Genomic DNA, 12,805 nt, shown 5'->3' with positions numbered 1-12,805 from the left:
TGCCTGCGTCCGCCGGTATAGATGCGTACTCCTCTGATGACTCACTGACCCTTGATTTTGTGCCATATTGGACCCGGACAGGACGTATCCTACTGCCTACCGAGGAGGTAGAGTCATCGCACCTCTCATATGGCGCAGCTAGATACAGTCCCAGACGAAGGAAGCGGTGGCCAAAGGCCGGAGTTAACAGCTTGCACGGCAGATGGCGACCCGACGGTGACTGCGGCCTCGATCATTGGCGGGGTACCACGGTACGGGAACTCACCCTGTCACCTCACTCGCTCACTTGTTGAACTTGCTGGGACCCTCCAAGCCCCACGTGAATGCTTGCTTGGCAAATTGCCGCACTCGACTCTTGCATTTCTAACCACCAAGATTTTCTCATCTCAGTCCAACCCCTCCCTCACCCTCTTTTCCCTTCGAGTTCTCCCTCACCAAACACGCGGCTCAACCAGCTGCAATTTTCCATCCTTCTTCGTCTATACCCGCGCAGGTTCTCGCTCCGTTTTTTGGCAGATCGAGCGAGCTCTCGATCTTGCGTCAATTCTTCTCGGTAGCTCAAGGGAGCGCACTATTCCGCCGTTTTAGGGCAGTTCAACATCAAAAACCGTCAAAATGGTCAACGTAAGTCTACATCGTTCTCGCTCTATATCAGCTGGTCATGGCTAACTCGTTGGCAGTTTACGATCGAAGAAATCCGCGCTGTAAGTTACCCCTCCTTCGACAACACCCGATTATGGAGTTGGATTTCATTGGATTCTGGCTGCTATGCGAGATGTGGACTAATACCCCAAAAAGTTGATGGACAAGCCGGCGAACATTCGCAACATGTCTGTCATTGCTCACGGTATGTCGCACACCTGTCGTCTGGAGACTATGGAAGCTGACCAGATACGCAGTCGATCACGGCAAATCCACCTTGACCGATTCTCTCGTTCAGCGAGCCGGTATTATTTCTGCGGCAAAGGCAGGCGAAGCGTAGGTCTCCGCGCGACTATGTGCTCAAGGAAAAGGATAATGACAATTCCGCAGCCGGTTTACAGACACAAGAAAAGATGAGCAGGAGCGTGGTATCACCATCAAGTCAACTGCCATCTCCCTTTATGCCCATCTTCCGGACGAGGAAGATTTGAAGGACATTCCCCAGGTGAGAGATGCGCTCGAGTCGATGATACCCGGCCGATGACTAATTCATTTCTCAGAAAGTCGACGGTAACGAATTCTTGATCAATTTGATTGATTCGCCCGGCCACGTCGACTTCTCATCCGAGGTGACGGCAGCTCTCCGAGTTACCGATGGTGCCTTGGTGGTCGTCGACACCATCGAAGGTGTCTGTGTCCAGACCGAGACTGTGCTCCGACAGGCTCTTGGTGAGCGTATCAAGCCAGTGGTCATCATCAACAAGGTCGACCGAGCTCTGCTCGAGTTGCAACTCCAAAAGGAAGATCTCTACCAATCTTTCCTTCGTACAATCGAGTCGGTCAACGTCATCATCTCCACCTACCTCGACAAGGCCCTGGGTGATGTCCAAGTCTTCCCCGAGAAAGGCACTGTTGCGTTCGGTTCCGGGCTTCACGGTTGGGCATTCACCGTGCGGCAATTCGCCGTCAGATACGCCAAGAAATTCGGTGTTGACAAGACCAAGATGATGGAACGTCTTTGGGGCGACAACTACTTCAACCCAAAGACCAAGAAATGGACCAAGACTGCCGAGCACGAGGGAAAGACCCTTGAGCGTGCTTTCAACCAATTCATCCTCGACCCCATCTTCAAGATCTTTGATGCATTCCAAAAGGGAAAAGTCGACCAACTCGTTGAGCTCTGCGCCAAGCTCGAGATCAAGATTACCAGCGAAGAAAAGGAACTTCCGGGCAAGGGTCTTTTGAAGGCCGCCATGAGGAAGTTCTTGCCGGCTGCCGATGCCCTGCTCGAAATGATGGTTATCCATTTGCCCTCTCCCGTCACTGCCCAGAAATATCGTGCCGAGACCCTGTACGAGGGACCGGCTGATGACCCATCCTGCATTGCGATCCGCGACTGTGATCCCAACGCCGATCTCATGCTCTACGTCTCCAAGATGGTGCCAACTTCCGATAAAGGTCGTTTCTATGCCTTCGGTCGTGTCTTCGCTGGTACTGTCCGTTCCGGCATGAAGGTCCGCATCCAAGGGCCCAACTATGTTCCTGGCAAGAAGGAAGATCTGTTCATCAAGTCCATTCAACGAACCGTCTTGATGATGGGTCGTACCGTCGAGCCTATTGATGATATGCCCGCTGGTAACATCATTGGTTTGGTTGGTATTGATCAGTTCTTGCTCAAGTCTGGTACTCTCACCACTTCCGAAACCGCCCACAACTTGAAGGTCATGAAATTCTCCGTCTCCCCCGTCGTGCGACGATCGGTCGAAGTCAAGAACGCCAACGACTTGCCCAAACTCGTCGAAGGTCTCAAGCGATTGTCCAAGTCCGATCCTTGCGTGTTGACGCAAATCTCCGAATCCGGTGAGCACATTGTTGCCGGTGCCGGTGAGCTTCACTTGGAAATTTGCTTGAAGGATTTGGAAGAAGACCACGCCGGTGTTCCTCTCAAGATCAGCGACCCAGTCGTGTCTTACCGTGAGACTGTTGGCGGCACCTCGAGCATGACTGCCCTGTCCAAGTCTCCCAACAAGCACAACCGTCTGTATGTCATCGCCGAGCCTCTTGGTGAGGAAGTGTCGAAGGACATTGAGAACGGCAAGATCACGCCTCGTGACGATTTCAAGGCCCGAGCCCGTATCCTGGCTGATGAGCACGGCTGGGATGTTACGGATGCTCGTAAGATCTGGGCGTTCGGTCCCGACACCACCGGTGCCAACTTGTTGGTTGACCAGACCAAGGCCGTCCAGTACCTCAACGAAATCAAGGATTCTTTCGTGTCCGGCTTCCAGTGGGCGACTCGCGAAGGTCCGATTGCCGAAGAGGCCATGCGATCAATCCGCTTCAACATCATGGATGTGACCCTCCACGCTGATGCCATTCACCGTGGTGGTGGCCAGATTATCCCCACTGCTCGACGTGTGCTATATGCTGCCACTCTGCTGGCCGACCCCGGTCTCCTCGAACCCGTCTACTTGGTCGAGATCCAGGTTCCAGAACAAGCCATGGGTGGTATCTACGGTGTTCTTACCCGCAGAAGAGGTCACGTCTTCTCCGAAGAGCAACGTGTCGGAACCCCGCTTTTCACCGTCAAGGCATATCTTCCCGTCTTGGAGTCGTTCGGTTTCAATGCTGATCTGCGTGCTGCCACCGGTGGCCAAGCCTTCCCTCAATCCGTCTTTGATCACTGGCAAATCCTTCCTGGTGGCTCGCCGCTTGATGCTACTACCATGGTTGGCAAGATTGTTACGGACATGCGTAAGAGGAAGGGTCTCAAGGAGCAAGTTCCGGGCTATGACAACTACTATGGTGAGTTACTCTTTGATTCCTGTTCTGTGTTCGATAGTTGCTAACGGTGCAAACAGACAAGTTGTAGAGCACTCGACGTGAAGGCGCAAATAGACAAGGCCATGACTTTACGAATTGCATACATGAGTTTATGGTCCTGAGGCATTGTATGTTGACAACCCTCCAAAAGCAGATCTGCACGCAACGAGATGCTTGAGGAAAGAAGCAGGAAACCAAGAAGCAGTAGAGCGGAAGAAGTGGATGTGGTATGAAGGTAGATGATGGGGCCTTGTCAATCTTGATCCCCGGGAGGCAAGGTTGTCCCGTCCATGTCTATTCCCTGCGAAATGGATAGATAAATGTGGCAGCCTCTCTGCCTGTTGCAGTGATAGAAAAAATCTCCCTGCAAGTAGAATACGATGGATTGAATTTGATGACATTGACACTGATACTGCTCGGCTCTGGTTTTTAATTCCTGTCGAGTCTATTCTTGAGACGCCGACGGAGGTGTAGAGCGAAAGAGTTATAGACCTGCAGGGCTATGTAACCAACTTCGAGGTGTTTATCTTCATCGTGGTTGATCATATGGAAGTGGTCAGTGGAAATCCACATTAATAATGTCGCTAGTGACGTGCCCGAAATACGTTAGTCAACCATCTCTTCACTCTGTCAATAACCGTCCACCTTCGAGGTAAACCCTTCCATGAGACGGTACCGGGCTAATGCCATGTTGACAGGTCGATATTCAGAACTGTGCAAGGGGTGAACGAACAAAAATGGTGGTTTACCGACATGTCACCATGTCTTTCTGTGATTGATCAAACATCCCTTGACGCACATACCATCGACTCTCAGCATGTTGACCCTTTAACCGTTACTCACCTCAGGGCGCTGCTTAGTATTGTTCTCGCTGACAATGGACACATTCCTACCCTTTCCTGATCCCGCAAAGAAGAGCATTAACCATGTATGAACATGTGCCAACCGCCCAACAGAACGATTCCATGGCCGCTCCCCCAGTCCCGGTGCGCGCGTGCGGTCCATCGGGTCTTCTTGAATACCTGGTACATATCTCTGCGATTTGAAAGCCATCGCAGGAAATCTTTGCTCTCTGAGACACCGAAGAAATCCTAGCAATAAGACGGACGAATAGCCTACCTGGCAGTCAGCTACCCAGCACGATGGGGGACAGACATGGCAACCCCAAGAAGATCGAGAACTTTGCAGGCGTCGTCAACGCCTTCACCTCCCACTTTGGCAAGGACGACGACCAGACCACTGTGACCGAGCAAGAGAGGAGGGAGAGGCGAGAAGCGGCGTCAGAAGTTGCAGAATCGTGAGTAAAATTTGTGCATTGTCTCAAGGCCTGGATACAAATGGTTCATTGCCCATCATGTCCTTGGCCACACCAAAGTTATCAGGGAATCCCCAAACGGATCGAAATGAAGAGAGGGCGAAGGAGGGACGAAGAGAAATATCGAACCTATGCTGACCATCAAATCAATGCCTCTCTTTCCCTGTCTCTTGCAGATACTACAACTTCGCCTCTGCAGCATACGAAAGCGGCTGGTCCACCCACTTCCACTACGCCCCCTTCCCGCCCTCATTTCCTCCGTGCGACAGCACCATCGCCACGGCGCTGGCCTTTTACGAGCACCGCCTCGCCCTGCTCATGAACCTGAAACCGCACATGAAAGTCCTCGACGTGGGCTGCGGCATCGGCGGGCCCGCGCGGGAGATTGCTAAGTTTGTGGGCTGCGAGATCGTGGGCGTGTGCATCAACCAGACCCAGATCGATCGCGCCGTCTACTTGACGAGGATGGAAGGTTTGCAGGACAAGTGTACCTTTGTGAGGGCAGATTTTCTGGTGAGCTAGCCTTCCAGAACGCGAACATCTCAGTGTGTTCCCGCCCTTTGGCTCTAGTCGATCTCTTTTACCCCCGTTTCTCCTTGTGACCTGACTATCCCCTCCTATACGGCAACGTCCCACAAGCCAGGCGGGGCTGGGGAAAGCGACGACCGAAGGAAGACTTGATATCCACGCGTGCGAACCAGTACTGAATACCGAACCCAGGACCTCCCCTTCGCCCCCGCGTCCTTTGACGCCGCCTACGCCATCGAAGCGACCGTGCACTCCCCCTCCCTCTTGCAGGTGTACAGCGGCGTCGCGCGCGTGCTCAAGCCCGGCGCCATCTTCGGCCTCTCGGAATGGGTCATGACGCCGAAATACGACCCGACAGACCAAAGGCACGTGGGGATGCGCAACCGGGTGGAGAGAGGCAACGGCGTGAGCAACCTGCGCACGAGCGACGAGGCGCGCGAGGCGATGAAGGGGGCTGGATTCGAGATCCTCCACGAAGAGGATTTCGCCGCGCATTTCGACTATGCGAAGAGTCTGGTGGAGGTTTCTGCTCCTGCGAAGACGAAGACGCTGAAAGGGGTGCTCAGGAAGAATCGGGCCGAAGACATCGACATGGAAGGACACGAGAGCACCAGAGCCGAGAACCACATCCTTTCCTCTCCCACCCCTGGTCCATTTTCCTCTGATAGAACCCCCCAAAGCACCGTCCTCGTACCCTTCAAATCCTCCTCTCTGGCAGGTGACTCCATCTCCCCCGACGATGGTGTCTCCCTCCTCCCCGCCCCACCCACAACGACACCCCTCCCCGATTCCCTCCCAATCCCCTCCACGACCTTCCGCCCATGGTACTGGCCGCTCGAGGGCGCGACGCACCTCGCCACCACCTGGACGGACTACTGGACGGCGTGGAAGATGTCCACGTGGCCGCGCCGCCTGTGTTTCTGGACGGTTTGGGTCGGCGAGCGCGTCGGCCTGTGGGACCGGGGCGTCACGGACGCGATGACCACGTTGGCGTACTGCGTCGACAGTACGGCCGAGGCGGGCCGCGAGGGGATCTTCAGTCCCTGTTGGTGGTTCGTTGGTCGGAAGGTGGGGGATCACCATCATGATGAGGATGATGATGACGACGGAGAGGGCGGAGGTGCGGATCTAGATGGACGCGGACAGGGACAGGGACAGGGCTACGGGAGAGTCAACGCCAATGGCAATGGAGATGGAGATGGTGGCGGCAGCGGTAGCGGGGAAGGCGAGGGAGGATTTGAGTGTCCTTATATGTATTGATGAGTGGTATTCCTTGCTGAGGAGCAAGTCGTGTGGCACTCGCTGCTGGTTACACTCTGCTGTGGCCATCAGTCTCCTTGCTGTTCAGAGACGAGCAAGTCATATATACGCGCGCTGCGAAAGCTGTGACTCGGTTCTTGAATATGGCATTCACGGATATCAAATGCATCAGCCATTATTTCATCCATGCGCGGCCACAAACTCCCGAAATCTGGTCATACAGAGGAATCCAATGCAACTTCCATGGATATTCCACCATACTATCCTCGATTTCCAGCGAGCGTCATGTCGGAGCAATCCTAGACCCCCATAGCATACGCAAACAAATCCGTGACATTTGGTATCAATTTCCGTAGCACAATTCTTTTTTTTTTTTTCCGACCACTTGCCTTCATAAAGTCTCCGCGCTATGATCCCACAAAAATGCCGCCCTGAAAATATTGACGTTATTTCCTTGGCTTGCCAGCAAGCTTTGGAAGTCGGCTTGGGATTCGAAGTCGACACGAGTCGACTACCGCCTCGAGACGAGCAGTGAAGCTCGACTTGACACTGTTTTGAGCGAAGCCAGCTTTGACAAACTTGGCCCATGTGTTGGTCAGGACCAATTCTTTGATGCTGAGCTCAGCCTTGTCAAAAACCGTTTCGTCGAAAGCGTCGGGAATGCCGATGTTAGCGGGCAGTCTCTCGCCGAAATTGGTCATCTTCAACTGTTGCAGTTGGAGTGATTCACTGTTTTCGCGTCTCAACTCCCCTCTCCCACCTTCTCCTACTAGTGTCGACACGACCGACAATTGATCTTTCCCCATTTGACTTTCTAGGTCCTCGGAGACGGTAGAGGACCAATAGTTTTCGAAGGGCGTGGCAGCATTCGATGTTGGTTCTGCGCAGACGAGGGCAGCATATTGCTCGAAGATCGCCTCCAGGTCTCTGAGATGAGCAGAAGAGATGTTGATCGGAAACTCGGAATAGTTCAGGCTCACAAAGGAGGCATAGATTCCAACCGCCTGTTGAAACTGCCGCCGCGTCAATTCCTGGTCGTTCGTCCTGGCATGTCCTTGCTTGCGCAGCATCCCGGATCTTGGAGTGGCAGTAAGCCAGGCAGCCTTCCAGTCTCGTACGTGGATCAGGAAGCTGATGTTCTCTCCCGAGAAATCCTTCAACGCCGAGAACATGAGAAGAGGTGTAGGATTCAACTTCAGCGTTGTCTCGAGCGCGCTCATAGTGTACATCTCTCCTTGGCGGGCGCTTGTGGTGCTCTTGACAGATTGGCGTGTAGAAGTCCGTGATCGCACGCCGGCTTTGGTCGACCCTGCGTTCAGCGAGCCGTTGAATTTCTGCTTTTCCTCCCACTCGGCGATGATCTCGCGTGTTTCGGTCTCGAGTTTTCTGTTCTTGAATATCTGAAAGAAAGGAACAAATATGACCGAAGCTTGCATGATGACAATCGAAGGAGAAAACCTGAATAGCATGAGTGACAGTCGCCATCAATAGGACAATAGGAGCGAATCTCACCATAAGGGAGGGACAAAGTACTTGTCGACTGTCGTTTGTAACGGTCCAGCATACAGTGCGACTAACCACATAGGTGAGGCAGGTAACCTAGTGTTGTCAATACAAGCCGTCACGTGTGGTTGTTGTCAACCCTTACCCAGCAACAATGCAAGCGATGGTTTGCGTCCGCCATCCGTGAACATCATGGATATTCCGGACTCTCCAGAGAAGGACAGGAGCATACATCCAAGACCAGACGATTTGCCACACGATTGAAGGCCACCTGACCAGTGTTAGATTTCAATCTAAGGCGTTTGAGAACCAGGCTTACCATTCCCATCCACGTCGGCAGAGTGATCTTGTGGTCACCTGTCCTGTAACTCCGAACCCCGGGTGGAATTTTCGGGAGGCAAGAAAGATGATGAGTGCAAAGACAACCTGGGGAGTTAGTAACAGGGCGCCTCCTTAAGTGACTATTACTTACTTGGACACTCATACCAATCCCAATCCATGCCATAGTATTCTTCGTAGCGTTGTATGTCTTGAGTCTGCGCCACCACTTGCGCCATACTGGGGTCTTCCGGTCTGTGATCGGCTGGGATTCGGCCAGAACATCTCCGTGCGCATATCTCTTCTGTGCCGTCGCAACAGAGAGTAATTGAGAGTTTGTCGCTTGAAATAGAGCGATGCCCAGTGGGAGATAGATACTCATAATCCAGTATTCAGTGGCACAGGGAAAGTAGCCATTCAGGACATAGGCGATCATGCACAAGACCCAGTACACATGGAGAGTTGCAACAGCACTGACCGCTAGAGGTATGTTCCGAATGCGTAGGTACGGCAAGTGTCGATTGCGCATGAGAAATACAGCAGCAGGAAGTAAGAGGCAGGTCCACGCGATGATGAGACCGATGTAAGTGATTCCGAGTCCGTCGGTGTTGTACCTCAGCGCCATATCATAGCCATTTGCATAGGCGTGTTGAACTTGAGTCGACATGGCAATGGTACCTCGATCAGGACTATTAATATCTCGTGGCATGGAGCCTGCACATGGTGAAGTAGGAGAAGCCATCCGTACCAGCGGATAAGCGTCTTCAGTGAGAGGGTTCCAAATAAGCCAGTGCCTTGATGTCGATATGACGGTGAGAGATTGGAAGGAGAAGATGGATATGCTGGACAGATGAGTGAAGTAAGACGAGCGCGTGTCGACGCAGGTCGGCAGTGTGCGTCGCTCAAATCTCAGTGTGCGCAGTCCAAGGCAGCAGGTCAATTACCGCCGTGGCAGCGATGTTGGCGTGAAGGTGTGTGTGGCACAAGACGACAGGAGGGGTGAGAAGAGGTGGTGTCGAAAGGAAGGAACGCGGGAAGGACGAGATGGACACAATCATTCACAAAGTCAACGAAGGTGTGAAGCTGAGATGAGAAACAAAAGATGTGAGAGATGAGGTCTTCTCCCTCTTCTCTGCCTATCTCCCCTCCAACTAGCTGACAGTTGATCGTCACTTTGAACTCGCAAGGCTTTGTGTTCCTTTTCGATCGCCTGCTATCGTCACTTTGAGGTGCGGCACACGATGGGTTTTATGTACTGTTTCATGGGTGGTGCACTTGCCTTCAGATTTGTTGCCGCACCCCTACCACCAGATTACCAGATTGTTGGTTCCTCCAGACTCCCCGAGCGCAGTCTTTCATGTGGCAGACCATCACTCCCTCCTCGCCCACGATCTGACCTGAACGAGGATCGTCACCAGCATTGCGGAGACTGACGAAGAAGCGGAAGAGGAGGAATTCATGTTACATCCCCGTGGTGAGCCTTGCAGGGCACGGAGCGCATCATTGGGAAACAAAGAAAAACGAGCTCGTGTGGAGTCGAAGAACCCCAGTCAACTTCCAAACGTCCTTCCATGCTGATCCCCCTGTCAGCCCTTCTGCACAACCTTGTCGGTCTGGTGCGTCGTTTTCCCCTGATGGATGAAGGCCGTTCACGCCCGTTGAACGTTCCTTAATTCATGACCCCAGTCAAGTGCGCCATACCCAAGCATTCGCTATCAAACCTGATTACCTCGTACAAGTACGATCAATTGCCGCGCCACCGCGCTCCACTTCCCGTTGCTGCCGTACAGACCTGCCCAGGCCATGCCAGTCGCTCTAAGCGACAACATGGACCCCTTCGCGATTGATGAACACTGCATTGCACAGTCTGAGCCTTGGCAGGAAACAACCTAAGCGAACGCCATATTGGATTGGAGACACCTGCGGCAGATATTGAATGACAGACGCACTGTTTTCCTTGAACTAGAAACCCTCTGGGAGCAGAACAGGATTTCTGGACCAATGCCTGGTGGAGAGTATGAAAGCATCCCCTTTGCTATGGTGTGACGAAAGGGAAGTTTGTACCAATTCTCGATGCGGCTGTGTTACTCCAGCGATCTAGAAAACATTTGACCAGGCAACACATCATCCACCGTGGCAACAAGCAGTGAACACGGAGTAATTTCAGTGGCACTTGGAACAGCCAACCAGGTTATCAATGTCGGGCAACGTTGAGCATCTACAATCTAATCGTGTACATGTCCTACTGCCATCTAGCGCTCCCTTCATGATGGGAGAGACAGGCAGATGAGCCGGGTTGATCGTCCCGAAGAGACGATTGGGATCACCATCACAAGGCCTCGAGACATCATACCATGGGTCAGGCCGTCAGACGAGCTGGTACGATTTGACAGGTAATGATGAACACGAGTTGACTTGTTCCAAAGTAGAGGAATATCTCAGCCACGCGATCGTAACTCGAACGGAAGGCAAAGTGCAGGAGTGGAACGGAAGATTGCAGAAATGGCGGAGGGCAGTGATACGAAGATAGACCACTTTCGTCAGTCAGTAAAGCATGGAGCGAGCTGCTCAGGGCGGGATCAGAAGGGTCTTTTGGGGTCATCTCCCAAGCCGCGCGTTCCTCTCAAAGCAGATGGGATTCAGGCTTCTTTCCTAGCACAAGGTCAGCAATGAACTTGCAGAGCTTGAGTGAACATGCAAAGGTGTCAAATTTCCTCAGAGATCTTGGTGAATGGGATACGATCATGTCAATATTGATCATTTACTATCTAGTGCAAAGGGTGTAATCATCGGAAATGCCGATCAGAGAACTAAGTACGTACCTTGGATGTTACATGGTCACCAGAGAAGACTTGGACACAAACCAAGAAACAGTTCATTGATTACTGCTAGCTGAAGGGATTCCGAGTAAGTCGAGGTGAAAGGGGAACGCAGCAATTCTAAAAGCAACTGTTCGCAGTGTCAGTATGTTATTCGTAGCCTTTGACATGCCAAACGAAAGCAAGGTGCAGGTTTCTGGACTCAGTATATGTAAGAAATGAATATCATCTCTTTGGGACTGTTAAGAGGCTCCGGCGAGAGTCTCCAGTACCAAATTCAATCGCAAATTATAACATCATAAGAAAGTGATAGGATAGAGGAACAAGACACTCACAAATTAATCAAGCTGTGGTCTCAGTAGTCGAAGGAGTGAACACGGAGTTAGACATTTGCTTGAGACAAGCATCATCCTTGGGAGTTGCTGGAGGTTACATGAGGGAATAGAACTGGATGAAGGAGGCATTTCTTAGCAGCTGGGAGAAAAGTATGGCAAAAACAAAGAGATACTGGAAGAAAATTCGCGTGTCCTTTCACAACAGAGGAACGAGGCACAAGAGGGTTTAGCGCCGGCCTCGGCTCTTGGCGCAAAATATCTTGGCGCGAACGCACTATCTCGAATTTCCCTTGCACGTTGCCAAAGATCTCCGAATTGATTGTAGAGGCGACAACAATATTCCCCATTACTATTCGTATGCGCGCCCGACTATCCTCTACTCCAGATACAAACTAATACTTGCGCATAGTCCTCATTTGCCGGCAAGATGTCCACCATCGATATCAAGCCCGCCGGATGGAAGTTGGTCGAGGTCGGCCGAGTGGTCACCCTCCGATCAGGGCCTTACGAGGGCAAGCTGGCTACCGTGGTTGAGATAATAGATCCTGGCAGAGTATGTGTTCACCCGTGGGAAATACCGGAGGAGATATGTGCTCACGAAATTTCCCAGATCTTGGTCGACGGTCCCTCAACGAAAGAAGATGCGGTTGTTCCCCGACAGGCTATCGCTACAAGCACCGTCTCCCTCACCCCTTGGGTCATTCCCGGTCTACCAAAGGCGGCAGGCACTGGCGCAGTGAAGAAGAAGTGGGAGAGCTTCGAGGTTGACAAGAAGTGGTCAGAGTCGTCATGGGCAAAGAAGAGAGAACAACAGGACAGGAGGAGGAATCTGACTGACTTCGAGCGATTCAAGGTGATGAGGTTGAAGAAGCAGGTGAGCAATCCTCTGAACGACCTGCAATCCCTTTGAACGGGATCTTGCTTTGAGTTCTGAATGGATGTCCTTGTGGAAGATCAGCGCTAATCCTATGGGATTGTAGGCACGATTTGAAGTTCTGAAGGCACAGGCAAAGGTTCGGGCAGCAGCGAAGGCATAAATTCGGCACGGATACGGCGTCACAATCCAGCTCACAAATTTTCAAGATGGGCAAAGATATGCAAGTTGCAGCATATCGAGGGTAGGCACCACTGTCGGTTCGATTGACGAAAAGAAAATATTCCGCGGCTGTGGCTCTCTTCCCTTTGCCCGCGTGGGAATTTCTGCAGAGCATGATTCCAATACATTCATGAAATGCGATCAACATTCAAACCAAAATCATCAT

General features: G+C 52.2%; 4 protein-coding genes across 4 annotated transcripts; 3 read left to right on the top strand and 1 right to left on the bottom strand.

The window, feature by feature from the left end:
- Positions 1-615: 615 nt before the first annotated feature.
- AYO20_07972 (elongation factor 2) lies at positions 616-3,514 on the top strand (the record flags this gene model as incomplete). Its single annotated transcript, XM_022646255.1, has 7 exons — positions 616-624; positions 681-704; positions 799-847; positions 900-978; positions 1,033-1,147; positions 1,203-3,447; positions 3,504-3,514. The coding sequence occupies 7 exons, from the start codon at positions 616-618 to the stop codon at positions 3,512-3,514; spliced, it is 2,532 nt and encodes an 843-aa protein (XP_022497780.1).
- Positions 3,515-4,607: 1,093 nt separating this feature from the next.
- On the top strand, positions 4,608-6,568 carry AYO20_07971 (hypothetical protein; the record flags this gene model as incomplete). Its single annotated transcript, XM_022646254.1, has 3 exons — positions 4,608-4,762; positions 4,957-5,293; positions 5,501-6,568. 3 exons carry the CDS (start codon positions 4,608-4,610, stop codon positions 6,566-6,568), a joined length of 1,560 nt encoding a protein of 519 aa, XP_022497779.1.
- A 446-nt stretch (positions 6,569-7,014) lies between these two features.
- Positions 7,015-9,056, bottom strand: AYO20_07970 (hypothetical protein; the record flags this gene model as incomplete). Its single annotated transcript, XM_022646253.1, has 5 exons — positions 7,015-8,026; positions 8,081-8,167; positions 8,217-8,342; positions 8,391-8,497; positions 8,544-9,056. 5 exons carry the CDS (start codon positions 9,054-9,056, stop codon positions 7,015-7,017), a joined length of 1,845 nt encoding a protein of 614 aa, XP_022497778.1.
- Positions 9,057-11,970: 2,914 nt separating this feature from the next.
- AYO20_07969 (hypothetical protein) lies at positions 11,971-12,580 on the top strand (the record flags this gene model as incomplete). The annotated part of the gene is made up of 3 exons (XM_022646252.1): positions 11,971-12,096; positions 12,154-12,417; positions 12,524-12,580. The coding sequence occupies 3 exons, from the start codon at positions 11,971-11,973 to the stop codon at positions 12,578-12,580; spliced, it is 447 nt and encodes a 148-aa protein (XP_022497777.1).
- Between the last annotated feature and the right edge of the window lie 225 nt (positions 12,581-12,805).

This window comes from Fonsecaea nubica (genome assembly GCF_001646965.1).
Source record: "Fonsecaea nubica strain CBS 269.64 chromosome Unknown Scaff59, whole genome shotgun sequence".
Lineage (NCBI taxonomy): Eukaryota > Fungi > Ascomycota > Eurotiomycetes > Chaetothyriales > Herpotrichiellaceae > Fonsecaea > Fonsecaea nubica.
Note: the sequence above shows the minus strand (reverse complement) of the source record. Positions and strands in the feature narration are given on the sequence as shown.